This window comes from Crotalus tigris, unplaced genomic scaffold (genome assembly GCF_016545835.1).
Source record: "Crotalus tigris isolate CLP2741 ecotype Arizona unplaced genomic scaffold, ASM1654583v1 scf7180000017969.2108049, whole genome shotgun sequence".
In the NCBI taxonomy this organism is placed as follows: Eukaryota; Metazoa; Chordata; class Lepidosauria; order Squamata; family Viperidae; genus Crotalus; species Crotalus tigris.
The window spans coordinates 1098493-1124495 of NW_024096751.1; the positions used below are offsets into that span (position 1 = coordinate 1098493).

The 26003-nt window shown below is 38.6% G+C and overlaps 1 protein-coding gene across 1 annotated transcript; it reads left to right on the forward strand.

The window, feature by feature from the left end:
* The first annotated feature begins 6534 nt into the window (after nt 1-6534).
* Nucleotides 6535-21422, forward strand: NOM1 (nucleolar protein with MIF4G domain 1). The gene is made up of 11 exons (XM_039345672.1): nt 6535-7586; nt 8245-8369; nt 9649-9844; nt 11505-11828; nt 12839-12949; nt 13261-13428; nt 14304-14425; nt 16109-16241; nt 17267-17398; nt 19191-19300; nt 20706-21422. The coding sequence occupies exons 1-11, from the start codon at nt 6636-6638 to the stop codon at nt 20881-20883; spliced, it is 2550 nt and encodes an 849-aa protein (XP_039201606.1). The 5' UTR covers nt 6535-6635; the 3' UTR covers nt 20884-21422.
* Nucleotides 21423-26003: the final 4581 nt, after the last annotated feature.

Consider the following 26003-nt stretch of genomic DNA (forward strand, 5'->3'; position numbering starts at 1 on the left):
ATAGACACATTAATTATATAAATTTCATAGAGGAAATGCAGAGTCCTATAATGTATGGCATTGATTAATGCCACTCTCTTGATTTATCGTTGTGTATTTTTGAACTCTGTTTTTTAACAAGCAGCTAATTTAAAAGCTAGGTTTCAGTCACAACTTTTATGATGCTTTCAGCAGTCCCGTGGGTAACATGGAAATTGGTCTGTTAACACTTTTCTAGCCAGGCTCCAAATTTACATTTTTTCCCCATAGACAAAAGAATTATTTTTGAATAGCAAAGCACACTACATTTGATTCTTCTATTCTCCTTACTTGAAGGAATGTCTCTCACTAATCTGTTCTTGAAAAAAAAACTCAGCTACTTAAAGCTATATCAATAGCCTACACCAGGGGTAGGCAATCTTGGTTCTTTTATGACTCGTGGACTTCAACTCCCAGAATTCCTGAGCCAGCCATGCTGAGGGGAAAGGGAGAGATTTCCAAGCTGAGCCATGCTGGCTCAGGAATTCTGGGAGTTGAAGTCCACGAGTCATAAAAGAGCCAAGGTTCCCCACCCCTGGCCTACACCAATATTAAGCCATCATTGCACCAGAACCAGAAATGTTGTGTCAGTGTTCCTCTTGCAGGATCCAGAAAAACATTACCATATAACAATCTATACAGATAGTCCTCAACTTATGATCAGAATTGAGCCCAAAATTTCCATTACTATGCAAGACAGTTATTAAGTTAGTTTTGCCCCATTTTATGACCTTTTTGCCACAGTTGTTAAGCGAATCACTGCAGTTAAGTGAATCATTAAGCAAATCTAGCTTCCCCCATTGACTCTGGGTGTCAGAAGTTGGTTGGAAAGGTTACAAATGGTGACCTTTCATGACCTCATGACCCCAGGATAGTGCAAATGTCATAAATACATGCTAGTTGCCAAGCACTCAAATTTTAATCATGTGAACATGGGGCTTTCAAATTTTAATCATGTGAACATGGCGCTGCAACAGTCGTAAGTATGAAAAATGGCCATACATCACTTTTTTCAGTGCTGTTGTAACTTCAGTCACTAAAACAATAGTTAAGGACTACCTGTATTTCCTTGCCCTTTGTTGTTATATTGCCTACTGCCTGACACGAAAGAATAGAAAATGTTGATTATTATTACACAGGCTCATAACTGAACCCAATTAAGTGCGACAAACAGGACATTTTGGTGGCAACTGTACTGTTATCATAACATTGGAGGTTTTCTTTTCCCTAAAATCAAATCTATACATTAAAAAAGCTTATAAGAGCAATGATAAAATCTTAGGAATTTACCATCCTTGAAATACTATAGTACGTTTTCTTTTTTCTTCGTACAGTACTGTGCTCAAAATAAACACAATAATTATTCTTGTAATAAATACTCATGTAGGTTAAAGTAAGTGTAGGGAAAAATAGATGATACTTGCCCTGCACAATGCATAGGGTATCTACACCTTTGGCCTTTTTTTTTTTTTGCAATGAAAACTTGTCCTAATCCATATGGACATGAGTGTTACATTTCCCCATTCATGCTAATTCCGTCCATGAAGTTGGGCTATTAATGGCTTAGAGTGTCCAAAAGAGAGCCACAAATATGTATTTAGGTATTGGCGCTCAGCTTACTATAAAGAACTAAGCTGTATTTTTTTAAAAAATGTAGTTATCATTATCAATCTGCATGAGATTGCATATTTCCTTACTCTTCTCTAAAAGATTATTTTATATACTAAATTAAATCCCATTGAGTTCAATGGAACTGTGACAGGGATGGCAACCTTTAGTTCTGAAGACCTTTATAGAATCACTTTTGACAAAGTAGTGACGTTTTTCTCCCCATATTTATTTGCTTATTTAAACAATTTACAGCAGGGGTCTTCAAACTCAACCCTTTTATGACTCATGGACTTCAACTCCCAGAATTCCTCAGCCAGCATGGCTGGCTAAGGAATTCTGGGAGTTGAAGTCCACAAGTCATAAAAGAGCCAAGTTTGAAGATCTTTGATATACAGGCTGGTGATTCTTGATGGCTTACAGTTCTTATGGCCACACTTGAGGCCAGAATTTCTGTTGTTAAGCAAGATGATTGTTAAGAGAGTCACATCCAATGTTATAAGCTTTTTGCCATTGTTAAGTGAATCATGTGGTTGTTTAATGCAGCCAGCTTCTTCCATTGTCTTTGCTTGTTGGAAGCCAGTTGGGAAGGTTGCAAAAGGTGATCACATGACCCCATGACACCACAACCATTAGATACATGCCAGTTGCCAAGCACCCAAATCTTGATCACATGACCATGGGGATGCTGCAATGGTCGTTAAGTCTGAGGATCAGTCATAAGTCACTTCTTTAGTGCTATTGTAACTTCGAATGGTTAAACAAATGATTGTAAGTTGAAGCTCCTGTACTTCCTGGATCTCATTAAATGAAACTGAAATTAATGGCACCCAATGCATACCCACTCTGCCCAATCTCCCTGGAGGAACAGAAATTAATTTGAAGCTGAAAAAATGGGTATCATAAACCTTAAAATGCTAGGTAAATTAAAGATAAAGGAGTCCCTGCAGATTTTGCTCCGCTAGTCATTGCCAACTAGGATGGCACAGTGGCTCAGTGGTTAAGACACTGGGCTTGTCAGCTGGAAAACTGGCAGCCCAGATTTGAGACCTGAACGCCACACAATGGGGTGAGCTCCCATTCTTACCCCAGTTCCTGCCAACCTAGCAAATGCTAGGTCAGGGGTAGGAGCCGAGGTGGCGCAGCAGTTAGAGTGCAGTACTGCAGGCCACTTTAGCTGACTGTGTTCAGCAGGTCAGCGGTTCAAATCTCACCGGCTCAAGGTTGACTCAGCCTTCCATCCTTCCGGGGTAGGTAAAATGAGGACCCAGATTGTTGGGGGCAATGTAAATATATATATACATTGCTTACTGGTGTACACCGCTTAGAGAGTGCTTGCACTTAAAGCGGTATATAAGTCTCATAAAATAAATAAATAAATAAATAAATAAATGACTCGTGGACTTCAACTCCCAGAATCCCTGAGTCAGCCATGCTGAGGGGAAAGGAAGAGGTTTCCAAGCTGAGCCATGCTGGCTCAGGAATTTTGGGAGTTGAAGTCCACGAGTTATAAAGGGCCAAAAATTTGCCTCATGCTGGCCCAGAATTCTTGGGCCAGCATGACTCAGCTTGGAAACTCTCCCTTTCCCCTCAGCATGGCTGGCTTAGGAATTCTGGGAGTTGAAGTCCACCAGTCATAAAAGAGCCAAGGTTGCTTACCCCTGTGCTAGGTAGTGCTCTGGATTCAAATCCCTAAAATGGGCTGCATAGCAAGGAAGGAAGCAAACAGCACCACATGTAACTCTATAACTCCAGATAGGCATGGGGAATTCTGTATGAGGAAAGTGCTCTTTAAAAAAAAAAGTTATAAATATGATGTCTGAATACTTTGAAAGATCAGCAGAACCTTTTGTGCCAATAAATGAGAAATATTCATTAGGTATAAAGGATTTGGTCTTGGAACTGAAAAGCTATTTGTTCAGTGCGCCTGCCACCTCAGATACATGATGTAATGACTGAAAAAGGAGAAAGGCACAGATGCTAACAAACCATCTTCTAAAAATTAATGAGTTATTAAAGTTTTGTAGCCAGAGCAGGATACAAACATTCAGCGTTCAGAAGGACAAGAAATGACAACTTTGGGACACAAGCCCGAGGACACTGCGTCCACTCCAGGCTCAGCACTATGGTGGATGCAAATAAGGCAGCTGGCAACTAGATTCCTTGTTGGCAGTTACCAGCGTGATGACTGAAAACTGGCTAGACATCATCCTGTTTCCATTTCATCTTTAGGCCATTATCTTGGAGGTCAAAATTAGAACAAGGAAGCGAGAAAACTTAGTTAATCTCCCAACCTCTCCCGAGAGCTCAAACACATGAGAATGCAATGCCCAATAAACCCAGTTCACATGAACTGAGTTTTTGCAGTGCAAAATATTGGGGCTTAATGTGACATCTTGATCACCAAGGAACTGAGCTCTGGAATTTTTCAATAGCTCTGCATATTATTTACTTATCTATTAAATTTATATGCCACTAATCTCATGGAAGTGATTCTAGGCAAGTTACAAAATGATAAAAAGGTAAATAGGTAACAAAAATAAGTATTTTCAGTATTAAATAGAAACTAAAAACCAAGAGGACAGGCAGCATCAGGTTAGGGTTTTCTCGCTACCCCATCAGCCACCCCTAGTGTAGAGCCCCCAATTGGGGCTTCAGGCCAGCCGGCAGAGCCAGATTTTAAGACCCTTCCAAAAGGCCAAGAGGATGGAGGCAGATCTCACCTGACAGAATATTTCAAAGGTTCTTCTCCTGTGTTGAAGCCACAGAAACCTTGAGAGGAAGTGATCATGCAATATTGGAATTCAACATTATGGAAGCACAAGCAATAGAACACAGTCAAACTAGAGTCTTGGACTTCAAGAGAGCTAATTTCAATAAACTTAGAGAGGGCTTGGAAAGGATTCCATGGATGAGAATCCTCAAGGGGAAAACAACTCAAGAAGCTTGGGAAATTTTGAAAAGTGAGATAATAAAAGCCCAGTCTAGCATAATACCAACAAAGAGGAAAAATCACAGCTCTCAAAAGAAACCAGCATGGCTGCATAAAAAACTCTCTGATAAATTGAAAGATAAAAAGGACAAGTATAGAAAGTGAAAAGAGGGGCACATAACTAAGTCAGAATATCAGCAAATAGTCCGAGCCTGCAAAGATGAAGTGAGGAAAGCTAAGGCTCATAATGAACTAAGGCATGCGACCAAAGTTAAAAATAACAAAAAAAGCTTCTTTCAACATGTAAAAAACAAGAAAAAAGTTGAACCATAAGAAAGGTTGAGCACAAAGGAATTGAGGCCTTTGAACTATGGTGCTGGAGAAGACTCCTGCGAGTCCCCTGGACCGCAAGGCAATCAAACCAGTCAGTCCTAGAAGAGATCAACCCCGACTGCTCTTTAGAAGGCCATGATAAATATACATTAATATGATAAATCTTCAGTCAGTTAAAACCTACAATACAATGGAAACGAGTAAGAAAAATACAGATGGTGAGAGTCAGGAAGACATTAAGGAAGTAAGATAACCATAGAGGTAAAAATAGCTGGGTCTGAGAAAGGAAGAGGAAAGTCATAAAATAGATAGTTTTTTTTATAGGAAATGGCTAGCCAGAAAGGAAGGTTGAATGGAGAACAGAAAAAGAACTTATTGTTTAAAATAGGGACATAAATATATCTGAGTTTAAAATAACCATTTCCATGTCTAATTTTTTCTTATTCTTATTGTATATGTGAATATGATTTAGTATGTTATCAGGAAATGTGTATAGGCGGACGGAAAGAGTGTAACCTCATACTACCTCAGCCAATGGGGAAAGAGGAGGGCTGTAGTGGCCGGTGAGAGGGATGAATAAAAGAAGGAGATATTTTGGATTAAAACTTTGGAGAGAACTAAGCTTTGAGCTTCTCTCCCCGCTTATTGCAATAAACGAAACAAAAGGCCTTCACTGTGTCTTGGCTGGTTATTGGTCAGGCGAGCTTGCCTCTGGTCACGAAGGAAAGTAGCCAGGAGCACATAACAGCCAGATCCTGAAGTTGAAACTCAAGTACTTTGGCCACCTAATGAGAAGGAAGAACTCACTGGAGGAGAGCCTTATGCTGGGAAAGATTGAGGGCAATAGAAGAATGGGACGACAGAGAATGAGGTGGCTGGATGGAGTCACTGAAGCAGTAGGCGTGAGCTTAAATGGACTCCAGAAGATGTTAGAGGACAGGAAGGACAGGAGGAACGTTGTCCATGGGTTCGTGATGGGTCGGACACGACTTTGCAATTAACAACAACAACAAATGCTAATAAAAAGGTAAGCTTTCCTTTGGTGTCTGAATTTTTATATTATAGGAACCCTATGTGGCTCACAGGCTTGGCTGATTAGCAGCCTGCATGGCTAAACTTCTAGTCACTTCCTAATGATTGTTGGGAGCTTTTGCCTAAGGAATTAGTGTAATCCAGGGGTTCTTGATTAAGAGGGTCATATGCATCCCCAAGGGGGGTACATAACACTTTTCTAGTTTTTATGCGGTAGTTTAGACCAGTGTTTCTCAACTTTGGAGATTTTTAAGCTATATGAACTTCAGCTCCATAATCTTTATACAACACAGTTTTGGTCAGTCAGTCAGTCATGCTGGCTGGGGAATTCTGGGTGGTGAAGTTCACCCAAGGCTGAGAAACGTTATTTTAGATACATAAACAGAGCAGGTGGTAAAGAGCCGTTGTTTCTATCTAATAGGGGGAGGGAATCACAAAGCTGCATAAGGTTCACAAGGATGCCATGAGCAGGTTGTGAACCTGTCCAGTCCAGTCCCCTTGAAGCCTTTTAAACTACATTTCCCAGCGTTCCTTGAGAAAGCGCAAAATTGAGGGTATCGGGTCAAACGTTTCAGGGTTCCAACAGAGAGCGCTATGCCCGCGGCTTCTTTCACGCGACTCAAACTCCGCCTCCCGCGTGGGCACTTCCAAGATGGCAGCGCCCATGAGCCGCGACGTGTGACAAGTAACCGAGGCGATCGCGGCCTGGGCCATGAAGCGGGAAGCCCGTTCCTCTTCGGCGGTTGAGGGCAGCCAAGCCGCCTGGAGGAAAGGCGGAAGAAGGCGGCCTCCGCAAAAGAAGCAGCTGCCGATCGGGAAGCTCCACAAACTGGAGCTGGCGGTGAGGGAATTCGTAGAGGCTGCGGGAGGGCCCGAAGGCGATGGTGCCAGCTCCCCCGGGTCCCTTCAGCAGCCGGCCTGGAACGGCCGCAGGAATCGTCGAGAAATGAGGAGAGAGAAGCGCAAGTTGAAGCGCGGGCGGCGACGGCGGCTTTCGATCGTCAGCGGGGAAGCCGAGAGCCCGCTCCCCTCACGGGCAGGCTCCGTTAAAAAGAGGACGCCGCCGCCGCCGCCGCCGCCACCGGTGGGAGAAGAAAAAAAAGAAAAAGAAAAGAAGCCGCGGGCGAAGGCCCAGCCGCCGGCCAAGCAGCCCCGGACAGCTCCCTCCGCTTCGGCCGCGGCTCGCAAAAGAGCCCTGCTGGCAGCCAACGAGGCGGAGGAGCGGGAGATCCGCCGCCTGGAGCGGCAACTGGGGCTCCACAAGCGTGGCAAGAAGCGGCGAAGGCTCGACCAGGAGGGGGAGGCAGCAGCGGAGGAGGCAGCATCCTTGCCGCAAAGCTTCGCCCGGGACGGGCTGGACTTCGTGCTGGACGCGCTGAAGTCCGAGGCCGCTTTCTCGGACCTCTACGAGAATGGCGATGTGGAAGAGGGAGACGGAAGCGAGACCGAAGAAGAAGAACGGCTGAGCCCCGGAGAGGACAGCGAGGGTGAAATGGGAAGCTCCGGAGATTCCAGCCCGGAGGAAAGAAGTGAAAGCGAAAGCAAAGAAGGGGAGGCCAGCCGAGAGGCTGCTGGACAGGCTGGGGGATTCCTGGAATTGAAATCCACAGATATTAATATTGCCAAGCCTGAAAAGCAGAATTGCCAAGCATGGAGGCCTGAGGTGAAGTGGTATAATGGCTGTTGAAGATTCCTGCCCCCCCCCCCAATGACAAAGTAGAGAACCAGTTTAGTTCAGTGATTTAGTGGCTGGGGGTTCTAGTCCATACATGAAAGCAGCTTTGGATCAGACACACACATTCAGCCCAACTTACCTTACAGAGATGTTGTGAGGAAGAATATGAGATGGGAGTATTAGGTCCTTTTTCTGCTTTGATAGTGGTGGGATTCAAATATGTGAACAACCAGTTCTCTGTGTGGATGCTGCTTCCGCAAGTCCATTCTGGGCCTAGGCAACAAAAAGTTAGCTACCGGTTCTGTCTCAGTGGTGCAAACCAGCTGAATCGCACCATTGTGCCTTGAGGTATATATTTTTTAAAAGGTGGAATCAATAATAAAGTAATCAACTCTGTGTAAAATGGATGAGCCCAATTTGAGTCAGTGGCCGAACTATCTTTTAGGAACACACATTGTGAGGTGTACATTTCTCGTCACTGCCTTTGTTAGTTTGAGGTTCAGGAGTGTTATTATTGCATAAGAGTGGTTATCTAAAAGATTTGTGCACTAACATTCTCATTGCTGATAATATACAAAAGATAGATGTATTTTCATTGGTAATCATTAATTTGTTTAATAAAACAAGTTTGCCTTTTTTTATATAGAATTCTAACCAAGATGCTGGAAAGTATGTTCCTCCTCAGATGCGAATTCCCGAAGAAACAATAGATTCCAACAAGAAAGAAGAATTAGAAAGACTAAAAAAAACAGTGAAAGGTCTGATTAATAGGTAATACTGAAATTGTGCTAATTTTCATACTCCATGAAAGCATGGAGACCTCGCCTCATTTGCATAACTGATTTGTTTTCACTCTTTGAATAGCTTATCAGAGCTGGCTTAGAACCATAGAGTTGGAAGGGCCCATAGAATCCAATTTCCTAGTCAGGACAAAAATCCAAAATAAATCCCAATAAATACCCTTTGCTTTAATACATCCAGCTCTCCACCTTTCTAGGTAATTGCTTCTCTTTCAAGTTGCTCTTACAGTTAAAATATTTTTTTCCTAATCTTCAACCAGAATCTCCCTTTAAAATTAATCTCTTGAATGCCTTCTATATTAGTTGGGAAATGGCAGCCTAACCTGTTTTCTTTCTACAAGCAAAACTTTCTCAGGTTCTTTAATCTTTCTTGATAAGACTTGGTTTCAAACTTGATCATCTACACTACTTTTTTATGAATATGGATCTATTTGTCTAAATCCTTCAAGTACAGGTGCAAGTATTGTTGACTTACAACAGTTTGTTTAGTGACCATTTGAAATTACAATGACACCAAAAAAGGACTTATGACTGTTTTTCATACTTACAACCGTTGCAGCATCCCTGTGGTGACATGATCAGAATTCAGATGCTTGGCAACTGACTCAGATTTACGATAGTTGCAGTGTCCTGGGTCATGTGATCACCTTTTGCAACTTCCTGACAAGCAAAGTCAATGGGGAAAACCAGATTCACTTAACACCTAGTAAAAAAACCAGTTGCAAATTGCAACAAATCACATGACCATAGGACATTGTAACTAGTTATAAATGTAAGCCAGTTGCCAAGGGCCCAAATTGGGATCACATGACCACAATGGAGTTGTGACAATTCCAAGTGTGAGGATTTTTTTCAGCACCATCATTAAATGAATGATTGTAATCAAAGCACTACCTATTTCATTTTTACGGTAAACATTTCACACAGAATATCATGTATTTGTAAACAATGTGTGCTAAAAAGCCTGTATTAGGCTGAATACAGAAAGATGCCATGCAACAGGAAGCAATGAATATCAAGGAGATTTTCTTTTATTTTTGGACTAAATATAAACACATAAAAAATGTCTAAGACCAAATTTAGATGGAATGCATATTTACACATTAAAATAAGGAAAATAAAAAAAAATATATCAAAATATGATGCTTTAAACACCCATGGGCATGTATTTGGAATGGAAGTATATAGTAAGACTGGCTAATGGTAACATGAATGTATAGATTTTAATTTTACTCTTTTCCTCCCACTAGGTTGAGTGAACCAAATCTAGCCTCCATCAGTGGGCAGTTGGAAGAACTGTATATGACGAACAGCAGAAAAGATATGAATGAAACATTAACAGATACTGTTATCTCTGCTTGTGTTCTGGAATCAGCAATGCCTTCCAGGCTCCTGTTGGAGCATGTTCTTTTGGTTAGTGTTCTTCATCAGAATGTGGGAATCGAGGTAACTTTTCTTCACAGTTCTTTAATTTGTCATACACAAATTGGGAATCTACTCCTTGACTTACTACCATAATTGAGCCCAAAATTTATGTTACTAAGCAAGACAATTTTTAAGCAAGTTTTGCTCCATTTTAGGACTTTTCTTGCCATAGTTGTTAATGAATCACTGCAGTTGTTAAGCTAGTAACAGGTTGTTAAGTGAATCTGCCTTCTCCATTCACTTTGCTTATCAAAAAGTCACCAAAAGTGAACACATGACCTCACGACAGTGCAACAGTCATAAATAGGATTCAGTTGCCAAGCGTCTGAATTTTAATTATGTGACCTTGGGGATGCTGCTACATTTGTAAATGTAAAAAATGGTCATAAGTCACTTATTTCAGTGCTGTTGTAACTTTGAAGTGACTCTAAACGAATGGTTGTAAGTGGAGGACTACCTATAAAACCCCATTATTAGGCACTAATTATGTTCTGGTGATTTCACAATATCTTGTACCTGGTACCATTAAGGTCTCATTGAAATATGACTGATTTGAATACTGCTTAGTAGAGTGGCAGAATATACAAGAAAACGTTTACAAGGAATAGTTATTTAAGCATCAAATGTTAAGATGAAAAGAGGAATATTTTCATATTGATAGAAAAGTCACTTTTTCCCATTTATGTAATTCATTTATTAAATTATGTTAACAATAATTTACTCCCTAAAACTGCTTTGACACTGATTTATACTCCAAGGTCCCTCCCAGCCTCTCTTCTATTCCTATTCTATTCTATTCTCAATATTAAAGATGCTTGGAAAGAAGCTAGACTAACAAAACAATATTCCACCATTTGACTAAATTTTTAACAGTCCCAGTGGAAGGTATATGGTAAGAGAAGAAGAAAGGTTAATTTTATATATTTCTCTTCTTTTGTAAATTGAAACCCCTTCTTTTACCTTAAGTGTCGAGCACTCTTACGGAAACTTACAGCAGTAATAAGTAAATATATTGCTGCTGACAGAACTGATACGTTACAAAGCCGAAAATGTTGAGTGGGGATCCTGCAATCAGTTTACTTCACAGGATTATTTTAAAGACAAGTGGAGAGGCAAATAAGAATAAAATTGTATTAAATAGAGATAGTTCTCATTTAGTGACCATAATTATGGCAGATTTCCATACTTGTGGCTTGATTTTAAAAAATGACCTGCCTCTTTTCTGTTGTACACCCACTTTCCTGAGCTCATCAATATTTTCCTGTGAGGCATTTCAAGTTAAAAAACATATGCAATGATAGTATTATACAATGCTTAATAACGTATCTATGGAAATCCTACAAATTTGAATCGAGTAGATTGCTGCTCTGATGATGTTACCTAATTTGAGTAATGAAACATCTGCAAGAAAACAACTAAGTTCAGAGAGCACCAAGGACCCCTTCATTTCAACCCTGAGCTACAAATATTTCCCTTTATTAATATATATTGCTAATTAGCACTATAATTTTAATAAATTTTACAAAGCCGATGCTAATGCCATTTCTGTTTAGCTAGTTAGCAACTTAGGGTCACAACACTAGTTATGTATATTTTTAGGTTTTCTTTTTGAAATAAATACTTAACCAGTCAATGCTTATCAGTCTTTTTTTATATTTCCATGTATGTAAATCTATTCCAGGTCGGTGCTAATTTTTTGGAAACTGTGATGAGGAAATTTGATGATGTCTACAAAAGCAAAGCCGAAGGGAAAGAGTGCGAGAACTTGCTGATTTTAATTGCTAATTTGTATAATTTTTATGTAGTGCATTCACTGCTGATCTTTGACATCTTAAAAAAGCTTGTTAGCACTTTTTCTGGAAAGGATATTGAACTGATCCTGCTGCTGCTGAAGAATGTGGGCTTTTCCCTGAGGAAGGATGATGCCCTAGCACTAAAGGAACTTATCACTGAGGCCCAGAAAAAAGCAAATGCAATGGAAAAACAGTTCCAGGACCAGTCAAGGGTATGAATGCATGTTTTAAAAAATAGTTTTTAGAGCAGTATTTCTCAGCCTTAGCAGCTTTAAATTATGTGGACTTCAATTCCCAGAATTCCCCGCCAACTTGCTGGCTGGGAATTCTGTAAGTTGACATCCACATATTTTAAATTTGCCAAGGTTAAGAAATATTGTTTTAAAGCATTCTTATTAGGAGGAGAATTTGGCAGGAGCTTAAATGCATTTATATTGGAAAAATGTAGTTTGTACTTACTAGTAACCCCCATATGAAGGGGTTTATTTCCTATCTTTGATTAAATATTAAAACTGTATCTCTTTGTTATCCAGGTGTGTTGGGAGACCAGTAGCAAGATGAAGTGTTCTTCAAGAGAGTAGACAAAAAGATTTTGTTAAGAGAGTAGACAAAAATCAAAGAGATCATATTTCTCTTTTTAGTAGTACAAATGATGAGGCATGGATGACTTATTTATATGAGATGGGTGGAAGTGTAAAATATCATAAGCATCTCATTATAAATACCTAGCTTTTCAAAGACAACATTTTCATTATTTCAGTCTTTCCCCAACAGATTTGTTAAGATGGATCAGTTTTGTTAGCCTTTTTTAGTTGAAGACTGCATCGAAAAGACATCAACTTACTTAAAAGTAATAATTCTTAGTGATTATACTGTATAAAAACAAGGCTAAGCTTAGGCATGTTATGAGTAATAAAAACATCCATCCAAACACTGTAAAATATAACTTCCATGCAGTCATCAGGAACTAAACTCAGCTCAGGGGTGCTATATTTTTGACAGATTTGAACATCCCCCTACTAAACAGTACTTTTTAAAATTAATAAAATAATAATGGCTGGAGAAGAAACTCAGTGAAATGTTTTATTTTGTTGGGAAAGATTTAATATGAGTTATGGAGTTCAGTATAAAATAGTGGCTTAGCTGCAGTCTCTTTTTCATGTCTCTATTGGAAAAAAAATGTATTTGGAATAATAATGCAGTCCTGTTATATTTTTCAAAGGTTTGCTTTATGTTGGAGATTATGCTGGCACTAAAAAATAATGACATGAGGAAAATTCCTGGTTATGACCCAGAACCAGTTGAAAAATTACGAAAACTGCTAAGAACACTGGTAAAGTAGAGAAAATATTTGTTCCTTTTTAAAAATCTGTATTCTCATAATAATACGAACTGTTAATATTATGTAGATTTTGAACCTATTAATATAAAACTGTAGCAAAATTTAAGTTTGCAGGAGAAAAATTGACTGATAGGTTTGTTACATTTAAAAACAGCCCGTTGTCAAATAAAACATACTCTTGGATTTTTGGTTATATTTGAATATAGGAAAGATGAACAGTAATCATACTGACCAGTCTTTCAATATAAATATCTTTTCAAAAAAAGAAAAGGGTTGGTGTAAACATTTTTTTCCCCCTTCAGACACACAGTAGTAATTCCGGAAAAGAATCTCAGCTTCGTGTGTCACTGGAATCTCTCCTCACAGCTGATCAGGTCGGTCGCTGGTGGATTGTTGGGTCCTCTTGGAGTGGCGCTCCAATGATTGACAGCACTAGCAGCAAAACTGAACAAATATTGCCTGTGGGAAAGGTAATGGTACCCTAATATTTTTCTAGCAGTAAGATTTAAATAGTTTCTCAATTCAGTATGCTTTCTTCTGGTAAGTTTTTTTTTTATTAACATGAATGAATATGATGGTGGTAGAGTTGCTTGGAAATTGATTTGTTCCAAATTGTGTTTAGCGGTAATTGAAGTACAAAATATTGTATTCTTACATTGTTGGAAGAATGAGCAGGATCTTCCTATTTTTAATTCTTTTTTTAAAAAATCTCCCTTTTTGCTTTCCTTCCAAATCCAAATGCTAAACAGCAAGCAGCTGTACTTATTCAGTGCCCACACAATGGTCAGCAATAATCTGAAATAATTATATTTCGGAAAAATGCCTGGAATCACTGTGAGTTAGACAGCTATATATAAATTTTCTAAAAATTTTCTAAATCAAACAATCAACCAATCTGACTGGAAACACCATTACCAGCATACTAGAGAAGACTTAGCCATGATTGGTTGACAACACCTAACTCAAAGACAACCAAGTAAATCACATTATGATTTAAGATGACGCATGAATCCAGTTTTTGTGTTTACTACAGATATGCAAAACCTACATTCTATTTCACCCCCAGAATGATTATATCAACATGGGCTGGAGAAAAATTAGCATGTTCTGCAATTCTGAAGAATATTTCATTCCCAGAAAAGTATTTTGCACATGCCTGGAGCTGTTTTTCAAAAACTCCTATCTAGACCTACTTTACTATATAATACATAGCTTGGGAGAAGTTAATGACACATCAGACTCTCTGTTAACTTTGCTTCTGCTCTTTATTTACCTAAAGCATTGAAGGCATGATTTTTTTAAAATATTAATAATTTACTATAATATTTCATTCTTAACCCTTCAGGTAAGCTCAAAGATTCTGAAACTCGCTCGTAAGCAGAGAATGAATACTGATATCAGAAGAAATATATTTTGTATCTTGATGACAAGTGAAGATTTTTGGGATGCCTTTGAAAAACTTTTGAAGTAAGTCTGTATTCATTAGGGCAGATGAAGATATTTTCAGGAATGCAAACAAAGTCTACCCCCATAACGGCTGCAAAAAAATAGACAAAATAGGATTTCTTCTGCTTGAGACAAAGAAACAGAATAAGAGACAAGGAGCAATCTTGCTAACAATAGGCTTAGGCGAGACTGAAATCTGAGTTTTCTCCTAAGAACTGCTAAGCTAAATCCTCTTTTTGTGGATCAGCTAGGCCAGTTTTGATATTTATATACTACATATGTGAGGACTTGCTTATGGTTAAGAAATATACACAAATATATCTAGGGGATCCATAGATTAAGAGGCAAAGCATTATTAAATGTGTTATTATGTAAGAACTGTGAAGTTTCTGCTGAATAAAGAAATTGAGTCTTCAGCTACAGATAAATTAAGCCACTAACCAAATAGCTTTGGTAATTTGTTTAGTAGTAAAAGACACAAAATACTAATTGCATATATATTTATATATTGAGAATTGAGATTTTTGACATGATTATACACCTAGTTATATATATTTTCAGCATCTTTAGAAGTTAATTGCACTTTTTTTTTATTTTTTTTATTTTTGGGGCTGATACTCTCCCAGGGAATTTTCTATGGCATTATTTGTCTAAATTGCAAATTTTACTTAGTTGATCTAACTGAAACATAGCTTGGAACAAAATAGAGCACTTATGTCCTAACAAAAGAGTTAGGTAGTTCATCTCAAAACTAGAGTAAAAAATAAAATGATGCAAGTATTTGTGCATTTTACACTCTTGCATTGTAGTATTAAGAGTTTTTCATTTTAATTTATTTTATTACTGCCAAGCCTTTGACAGGAAGGCTAAATCAGGCTTCTTTGGACAGAACAGGTACTGCCCAAGTTAAGACTTTTTTCTGCCAATTGTTCCTGATTTTCTTTTGTGATCCAGCTCTGTGAGAAGAAATATGATTCACTCTTGCCAGACTTTCTGCTGAGACAGCCAGTGAGGTCTCATTAATGCTGATTATATTTATATAATTAGTTGGATTGAGATTCCCAACACCCTCAATTAGGAATTAGAAAAACTTGGAAGATAGTTTCTCTTTGATAACTGCCACTAGTAACTTCTTTTTTCGGGTGTCAGAGTGATTATTATTAATCTGGAAATTAAAGGGAGCTTTTTCTTGAGTTCTTTTGATTGCCAGAGTATTTAAATATAAATGCAAACTAGACTCTTTCCTATAACCCTTGCATTCTTACTTCAGTTATTATGAACTTTGAACCCACTTCTAGCCAACCTTCAGCAATGCATTTTTTAAGCATATATACAAAAATCTTCCTCAATTAGAGGAATTCCTGGTGGAAGATGAAATCCAACACATCAAAAATTACCCAGATGGAGAAGAATAAAATAGAAATATCTCATAGATAAGTTGGGGTTTTTCAAACTAGGCAACTTTAAGGTGTGTGGACTTCAACTTTAAAAGGCATGGATTTCAGTTCCCAGAATTCTCTATATATTAATTAAAGAATTCTGGGCTGCAAAAAGTTGCCAGGTTTGATCAACACTATACTAGATTGATCTAAACTGTTCTAGAAGGGACAAATTATAATATTCTTAGGCTGGCAAAACTATGTTTAGAATATTTCTATGTAAGTTCAGCAAACAAGATTTTTATTGTGACAATTTATGCATTAGGCTTAAGCTTAAAGATCAACAGGAGAGAGAGATAGTCCATATCCTCATAGACTGTTGCCTGCAAGAGAAGACTTACAATCCCTTCTACGCATATTTATCTGCCAAGTTCTGTGAATACGAAAGGCGATTTCAGGTGAGTGAAAAGCATGTTTTATTTTTTAGCCAGTTATACAGTAGTTGACATTCTGAGAATAGAATATTTATTTTAGATCATGAATTTCTGGAAGCAATTGGCACACATGCCATAGGTTCGCCACCACTGTTATAAAGGAAGGAAAGGTAGTTTGTGTTCTCGCCTCTGTTTCAGCCTTCTGAAAAATAGAGTATAATCTGAGATTAGGGAGAGCTACAAAGCCAATTTCTTCCCCTTGATGCTGTTGAATCCTTTCTATTCAAAAATAAACAGCTGTCTCCTGTTTTTAGTAGGTGGTTCTGGCAAGTGCTTGGGAATGGAAGAGATCTCTCCCATACTGTGATTCATTTGTTTTATTTATTTGGTTTTTAGAGCTAGACACTTATTGGTGATTTTAGGTAGCCTGCAGATAATTGACACCATCTTTAAATCATCTAAAAACCCCTGTTTGGAGGACCAAATTAGATCTACAGTATTAAACCATTGCTAGTGCATGACAGGACTACAAATAAATCTAAATCAGAGGCAGCTGAGGTCTTAAGCTCCTGAAAGCTAACAGGATCGGGGCTATGGAAGCCTCAGGAGGGATACTGTTTCGTGGGGCATGCCTGCTGAGTCCCATAAAGTGGCATTCTTTAATTGACGGGACTTGAAGCACACAAAACCTGTGAGATATTATTGCACAGGCATGAAGAATTGGGGAAGAGATAGTCCTGCATAAATCCAAGCCCTGTGCATAGAGGGTTTTATCTATGATCATCAGCACTTTGATCTGCACTCAGAAGCAATGGTCACTCATGGGCCTTATAGTGGCTGGAAGGACTTGACTCTCCTCATGAAAGATTGCCTTCAGTGGCAACTTTTATCATATTAGCTTAACTGTGAAATAAAAGATAACAGAATAACGGAGATGGAAGGGGCCTTGGTGGTCTTCCAGTCCCACACATCCTTCTAGATGTGCTCTTTGGGGACATGGTGAAATATTGTTTTGTCATAATGCTTCCTGCTTTTATTTTGTGAATTAGGTCACATTCCAGTTCTGTATTTGGGACAAAATCAGAAATTTAGGAAGCCTATCAACTGCCGCTTTCTCCAACTTAGTTCATCTTGTGACTCACCTGCTAAAGACTAAATCACTCTCTCTCACAGTCTTCAAGGTAAATAAAATTATTTTTAAAATTGTTTACAGCTCTTAGGCTCATGCGTAGTGCAGGTGTGGTTTTCTCTGTAATTCCTCCTGTCAAAGCAGAATAGATGACTCGTTAAATCCCAAGGAAAAATATCAGCACTTTTTTTTGTGCTAGTTTCCATTCCGCATTGTAGTCCTTAATTTATGACCGGTCACTTAATGACCGTTCAAGGTCACAATAAACTCAAAAAGGGAGCTTTGTGACCTGTAAAGCACTATTCCAGATTCCTTTTCAAACTTATTCTACCAAATTCCCTCACTTCTACACAATCACGCATGCAAAAGATTAACATGCCTGGATTTGAAAAAAAGGAGCAGAGCAGAGAGGTAGTGGTAAGATAAGGCGTGCCAGGTGCCCTAGTCCCTGGGCAAGGCCCTAAGAGGCCTGGCACATGCCACAGGCCAGTCCTGCTTGGATTTTGTCAGGAAAGGTTTTCAGCCCCTGAGCAGAGAGACATCTGGGGCTTGTGCCAGGCCTCCTACGGTCTCCCCCTCTCTACTAAGCACCCTCCTGCTCCTTACGTGGGAGTCTTTCCATTAACAATCTGGTTATTCCAGCTGGCAGTAAAAACCACAAGAGATGACCTTCCGCAAGAGCCTAAAGCGCTCTCCCTGCTGGTAAGCTTGGTGCTCCAGTGGAGGAGCCTCACAACCTGCCTCCAAAAGCTGTGACTGCTCCAACACTGGAGATTTTTAAGAAGAGGTTGGACATCCACTTGTCTGAAATGGTATAGGCTGGGGTAGGCCATCTTGGCTCTTTGTGGACTTCAACTCCCAGAATTCCTGAGCCAACATGGCTCAGCTTGGAAACTCTCTCTTTCCCTTCAGCATGGCTGGCTCAGGAATTCTGGGAGTTGAAGTTCACGAGTCATAAGAGAGCCAAGGTTGCCTACCCCTGGTATAGGGTTTCCTGCCTGAGCAGAGGATTGGACTAGAAGACCCCCAAGGTCCCTTCCAACTCCATTGTTATTACAGTAGAACTGGTTGATCGATTAACAACAGATCCCATCTCCCTTCCCATCCTGCTCCTGTCCTCCCCATCTTTTAATTGAGTCGTAGTGTTTAGATTTGATATTAACGTATTTATGTTTTTAGTTTATTTTTTATTTTTTGTGATTGAAAGCCACCCAGAATTACCTTGAGATAAAATGGGTTGTGTATAAATTTTATAAATAAATAAATTGTGAGACCATTTAAGAAATGCAGTGGGGAGTATCAGGATTGTGGTCAATGAGCAAAGCCAGCCCAGATGACATCTCCCTTAAAGACTGCTTCTCTCAACAATTGTGGTTGTAAGTCAAGGATTACCTGCACTGACTAATGGAGTGTAATAACTTTAAGGTTTACGTAAATGGCTGTTCATTAGTTAATGAAAATTCTATCACATTCTTGGAAGTTATGTGTGAGTCAGTTTTTTTATGATGGAGTTATGATTACACATTAAACTCTTGCGATACGTTCAAGCAATTGAAGCCAGCTTAGGGAAATACTGCTGACTTTTCTTTTTCGTTAATGTACATCAGATGTACAGTATATCACACTAAGTGATAGTATTTTGAAAACAGTTTGATAAATTGACAGTAGGACCTCATGCAAGCACAGCACCTTCTCTGCTGAGCCTGGGAAGAATCTGGCTGATCTAGTAACTAGTAGAGAGGCCTTGTCTTCACGCAAAGCCATCATCCAGATCATTTCCGAAAAACAGACAGACCTAATGAGAGGATTTGCTTTGATCTGATCTTCCCTTTCTGTTCAATTAGGTGATTGAATTCAGTGACTTAGATAAGCCAAAAGTTCACTTTCTGCGCCAGGTGTTATCTGCATTATTCCTAAAAACGGAACAAGAAGATCTCAACTATATATTTGAAAAGTAAGTCTTTTCAAGTATTCCAAGTACGAATTCTCTAGCCCAGGGGTAGGCAACCTTGGCTCTTTTATGACTCATGGACTTCAACTCCCAGAATTCCTGAGCCAGCAATTCTGGTTGGCTCAGGAATTCTGGGAGTTGAAGTCCATTAGTCATAAAAGAGCCAAAGTTACCTACCCCTGCAATCTAGCCATTTTTATAATTAGAAATGGGAATTTGTTTGTTAGCTTGCTTTTAAATTAATTAATAGTTCTGCCTGCACCTTGTATCAAGAGTTCAAAGCATCTCAGTTCTTCCATTGAGCCCATGGAAGCGTTTAGTAGCTTAACCCGCAAAAGAGTGACATGGGTAGCCTTCAACTTACACTCTTTTGCTGAGCAACTGTGCAAAGCTACTCTGGCACTGGGGGAAAAAAAAAAAGCCTTATGACCGGTCTTCACAATTAAAACCACTACGGCATCTCTATAAACACTTGATCCATATTCAGGCGTTTGGCAACCAACATGTATTTACGAAGCTTGAAGCATCCCAGGGTCACGTGATTTTGCCATTTCCCAGCAGGCTTTCAACTAACAGAGTCAAAGGGGGAAGCTGGATTGGCTTCAAGACTCACTTAACAATTGTCGCACAAAAAGTAAAATTGGGCACAACTCATTTAACAACCTCCTTGCTTAGCACCGGAAATTCTGGTCCCAGCTGTCATAAGTCAAGGACTACCTGTGTAAATCTTGTTCATCTAATACAAGTAGTCTTCGATTTACAACCACAATTGAGCCCAAAATTTCTTTTGTTAAGTGAATTTTACCCCATTTTATGACCTTTCTTGCTTCAGTTGTTAAGTGAATTACTGCAGTTGTTAAGTGAATCTGGCTTCCCCCATTTCCTTTGCTTGTCAGAAGGTCACAAAAGGGGATCACATGACCCTGGGACACAGTGTCCGTCACACCCAGTAGCCAAGTTGCCGAATTTTGATCATATGTCCTCAGGGAAGCTAGAACAGTCATAAGTGTGAAAAACAGTCATAAATCATTTTTTTCAGTGCCATTTTAACTTTGACCAGTCACTAATTGAACTGTTATAAGTCGAGGACTGCCTGTATTGCTTTTTATTATTGTATATTTTATTTATATGTATCCCACCTTTATTATTTTTACAAATAACTCAAGGCAGAGAACATATCCAACACATCTTCCTCCTCCTGTTTTTCTCACAATAACAAGTCTGTAGAAGTGGGTTGGGCTGAAAGAGAACGCCTGGCCCAAAGTCACCCAGCTGGCTTTCATGGCTAAGGCAGGACTTGAACTCATGGTCTCTTGCTTTCCAGCCCAGTACCTTAGCCACTGTGATGTTACATTATTGTCTAAAAGAAAATGCAAATTGTTTAAACCACAGTTTTCTTATTTTCTAGGTTGTCTGACAATCCCAAGCTGGGGATGCTACATGAAGGCTTGAAGCTTTTTCTTACCCATTTCTTGATGAAAAATATTCAAGCTCACACAGATGTTAAAGAGGGTGCTTTACTGAGAGAGAAAATTGATCTAGTAACTAAAACACTGAAAGCAAAAGAATCAAAATTGAAATTATAATATCAAGAATATTATAGAGATTTCTTTATGGGAAAAAAAAAAGAAAATATTTGGGGAATGTGGTGGCATAGGCTATACAGATGTCATTGTTTTATATAGATTTACGTAGATTCTTTTATATTCAGATTTATATGCATATATTTAGCAATATATGCACATATAAATGCTTTTTAAATAATCAGGGATTTTATTAAAAGACAAAACAAAATCACCAATGAACATTGGGAGATTTTGAGCAAAAAAATAAATTTTATTTCAAACATACCTTGATATTTTCTGTGAACCTCTTTTAAAGTACACATAGAGCATTGAATGGGATTTATACATTATAGTAAACATGGCCAAGTTAATTTCATATTTCTTATCCCATTTTATTCTTTTTGTAAATTTTTATCTTGCTCTTTTTATCTTGTTTGTAATGCAGAAACTTAAATTCCCCACTGTTTTGCTAAATTACCATTCTGTGTGATTTAAAGATGTATCTTGTACAAACAGTAAATGGGAATGTCATGCTTTAATAAAAATAATACATAATTTTATATTACTGATTCAACACTAACATAACTTATTTATACTAGTAATTCTCCCCTCTCCAGTTCATGTCATTCTTCATCACAGTCTTTTTTACAATTCTTTTTCTTCCTTCCTATTTTGACTCAAATGTCAACTTTTTAGCAAAAAAATATTACTTCTGGTGTTCCATTTGTTTGCCAATTCTCCTAAATCAAAAAAAAAAAATCTCTGGAAGTAATGTAGAAAAATTATAACTTCCGGCCTCATCGCTATCTAAATTTAGCCTGGGTCATTTAATCAAAGAGATCAGTATCAAAAACAGCATGGAAATTGTTAAGCATCCTCGAATGGTGGGAAATGCCACCAATTTTGTTCTTTCATTCACATTCAAAGCACTGTCAGTTCTTCAGGTTATACCCAGCTAGAAAGCCAGTCATGCAGACTAATACCACTTTTATTACAAGATTATAGCAGTGCTTCCCAATCTTGGCCACTTGAAGATAAGTGGCCTTCAACTCCCAGAGTTTTCCAGCCAACTTGCATACTGCAGCATTCTGGGAGTTAAACTCTATACATCTTCAAGTGCCCAAAGTTGGGTTATAGTAGCCGAATTTTGCAATTCCTAAACTCCACAAGATAAATTTTATGTATCTGAGGCCTTGCCTAAGTCTCAAGATACAGTTCTGAGGCTTATTTTATCTGACAATTGTCTTTCAAGGGCATTCCTTCTGCCAGTTACATCAGGAAATTCTAAGGCAGTTGGCCAAATTGGTCTCATGTAAGTATTAACAGGGTTCTTGGTTAGTTTTATTTTTTTTTTCCTGAAGAGATTGATGAAGTTGTTCATTGCACCCTACTTCAGTATAATTGTTTTGTGGGCTTGTGTTTTGTAGAAACTCACAACTGCTTATAAATGTAGATAAAAGGTATGTATCAAGATAGCTGCCTCTTTGCTTAACCATTTGTAATGGAATACAGCAGTGGTTTTCAGACTTTTTTCAGGCAATAGAACGTATAGGTTTTTAAATATCCTGAGTGAAGAACATGATTAGATGATTTCAGAAGAGGAATACATAGCTTCCGAAAAGACAAGTACACTGATAGCTGTGACATCTCCAAGTATAGAGGTAGTGTCTCCTGCATAGTCCTTGAACTAGCAGCTGTAGGAGGGGACAGAAACGTTGATTTCCAATTTATGGGCTTCCAATATGCAGTTGGTGTGTGAGATGGATGGGCCTCATGTTCCCAAATCAGTCCTGTAATGCTGCCAAAAATACTATGTGGTTGCAGGGATCCGATGTTGATCTCAAGTACTTCCATAATTTGAAATATGTGTAGATCTTGGAATTCTTCTGGAAGATTTGTCAGATAAAACTCAGATCCCCAAAGCCTGTGCATTCAGAAAGCTTACATAGCCCCCTCATACGCACACACACACACACACCATAGGAATAGAAATGAAATGATGTGTCAGGGCCTACATTTCCTAAATAGCCAGTCACCCAGGAATTGGAACTCCAAAATATCTGAAGAAAGTAGGATGGACACAGCTTTACTTTAATGGCTCTTTCAACTCCCCTTGGTCCCACGGACACAGGGAATGCCCCTCTGACCCCTGGGAGAGAGGTTTTGCCTGGCAGGCCTTGTTTGCTGGCAGAAAGATGCCTTTAGGGCCCAGCTGGGGCTGTATCAAGATAAGGACCTTTATTCCCCTCCAGCTGAGTAAACCAAAATAAATGGCGCTTCAGTGGTAAATCAAGGCCCTCTGTTTATGGATGGGTAGTAGCTCCTGAACACCCAGATCCAAAGGAAGGAAAGTTCCCCCCCCCCTCTTCTTTTGTCTGGTTGCACCATAAGCAAAGGTAGTGGCAGGTTAAGTGTCCCTTGAGTAAATGCGAAAGGGAAATGAATAGGTCCAGGTGGGAAGGTATACTATATATCATGCATTAACCCTTGAGTAAACTGAGGGTGTAAATGATGTTTCTCAGACTATTCTCTGCACTTTATTGCAAATCAAAGAACTGAAGTAGAAGTGGGGAGCCTGTCATTCACGCATAGGCACACGTAACATGTTGCTGAACAAGGAGCCCTGGCATTTCTCATTATTATCTGCTGGCTTAGGGATTTCTAGAAGTCTTCTAGAAGCCATAAATTTCCTCATATAAGGCAATGGTGGGAAAGCATCTGGTCATTTCCAAGTGTAGGAATAGAAAAGGGAGAATATTTTTCACAACGGGCTACATTCACATTTCAAGATCAGTAAATGAGAAAGCACAAATTACAAGTCTTGGTAGTAGGTTAACATAATAGACCATACTGATTAACTATGCTTTCTTACTTATAATATCTTGCGAGTAAGTGTTGGTATAGTCCATCTGGTTTGCAAAATCACAAACTTCAGCAAATCAGCATGCATACATAACACCATTTTATTCCCTAATAAATGTTGTGGTTAAACTGTGTAGTCTAAAATTCTGTTGCTGACATTTTTAATGTTTAGCAACTCATGATAAAGGGATACAATAACAGGACAGGCACTCGCAAACCGATTCATATCTGTGTTCACAGAATACATTAAATGTGAATCAGCTTTGCCTACATATGCTTGGCTTGCTGTGTGAAAATGTTACAGGTCACTATAACATGCAAATTGAGAAAACTGGGTTGGGTAAACCACTTTTAAGTTAAGTAAGGGAAAATGGGTTGTGGAAATACAGCCAGTATATTTTCTGGTGGTTTTTTTTGTTTTGTTTTGTTTTTTGTTTTGTTTTTTGCAAATCTGGCCAAATGCAGTCTACTAAACACAGATAAATTATGGTTTAGAGTGACACTTAAATCCACCCACTATCTTGCCAATCCAGATTCCATTGGCCATCATGGATAAATCAAATTTCTCAGCATCCCCTCTACCACTGAATTGTAAGACTTGGGAATGAAAATGTTTCCTGGCTTCTTTTAACTGCTAAGGAAGAGCACATCTCCTGGAAAAAGATTGACTTTCTTCTATCAACACAACCTCTAGATGACCCCTTTCCTCCCCAAATAGTTCACACACCCACAAGCCAAATAAATCTCTCTTTACACTTTTCTGAAGCAGGTTCACTGTGGGGCAGCCTGGGGGTTGTTGGTTTAGTTCCCTCATTCTGGAAACACCTGGTAAGGTGTGGAAAGATTTAGAAAGCGAAAGTGTAGAAATTTTGGTAGAAATTTTTCCCATTTTTTTATTAGGTTCTCTGTTATGGAAAATAAATTTTAATCTGTCCATTAAAATAAGGATCAGAAAATGGTCTTTGGTTTGCCCCAGGTAAAATACTGCCCTAGGACTCTGGAGTGCTGAAAGCATTCTTGAGACATTCTGGGGAGTTTTCAAGTAATCAAAGATCAGGAATCCAGCAGCACCTTTTCAAGTAACACACTTTTCTTAAATGAAAGTGTTCATGAGCTGCAGATGCATGGAGTGGCTAAACTGATGTGGGATTTACACTGGAAAGATGTGGGGGGGGGGAGTGGAAGACAGATTAATTATGCAGATGCAAGAGTTGTTTTTTTTAAAAGGAGTAATAGGTTATGTTTAATTTCTTGTCACAACAGAGGCTGCTTGCCCATTTTTTTCAAGTCTTCTTAATGAGTATACACAATGCACCATTTTCAGTTTAATAGTATTTGCTAGTCCAAAAGGTGCTACTGGACACCTAATTTGGAGCAATCCTGCCATTCTTCTACAAGTTTTTGAGAGATCAAAGGCAATTAAAAGATACAATTTACCTATAAATTATGGCTTTTACTCTTTATATCCTGTTTTTCTTTACATCAATGAATAATAATCCCCTACACTAAGGAGAGTTGTGCCTTAGCTAAGTCAAATAAGTGGAGGGCTGTATTTTAACATTTCATTTGTGCGTCTTCTAGGCACATTTTCCAGTTTGTATTCCTAAGGTTCCCTATTAAAATGAATAATTTGCAAATCACAGCACAAGAGCTGAATATGGTCCAGCACTACCTGGGATGAGCTGGGAATATCAGACCATGTAGTAGGGCTATATTACTATTATCCTTCTTATCTTTCCTATTACCTATTCCTTTACCATGTTATGACTATAATTTTGTTGTTTGACTCTTATGATTTATGTTGATTGCTTTTATTTAGTAACCTATGACTATCACTGAGTGTTGTATCTTATGATTTATGACGATTGTATTTTATGATTATGATAATTATTTATCGCTTGATTGTATGTATACTGAGAGGTTATGCTGTCCAATCACACTTGGCCAATAAAGTATTCTATTCTATTCTATTCTATTCTATTCTATTCTATTCTATTCTTTCATTCTTCTATTCTATTCTATTCTATTCTATTCTATTCTAGTCTATTCTAGTCTAGTCTAGTCTAGTCTATTCCATTCCATTCCATTCTATTCTATTATTTCATTATTCTATTCTATTCTATTCTATTCTTTCCCTGTAGGGGCCATCTAAATACTTAGAGCCTGCTGATTTGTAATAATCATATCATAAAAGCAATGGGACAGATAGTACTCTGTTGTAGCTTTCCTCCTAGTTTATTTCATAAAGCCATTTTAATATTCTTTCCTGGGCAATCTAA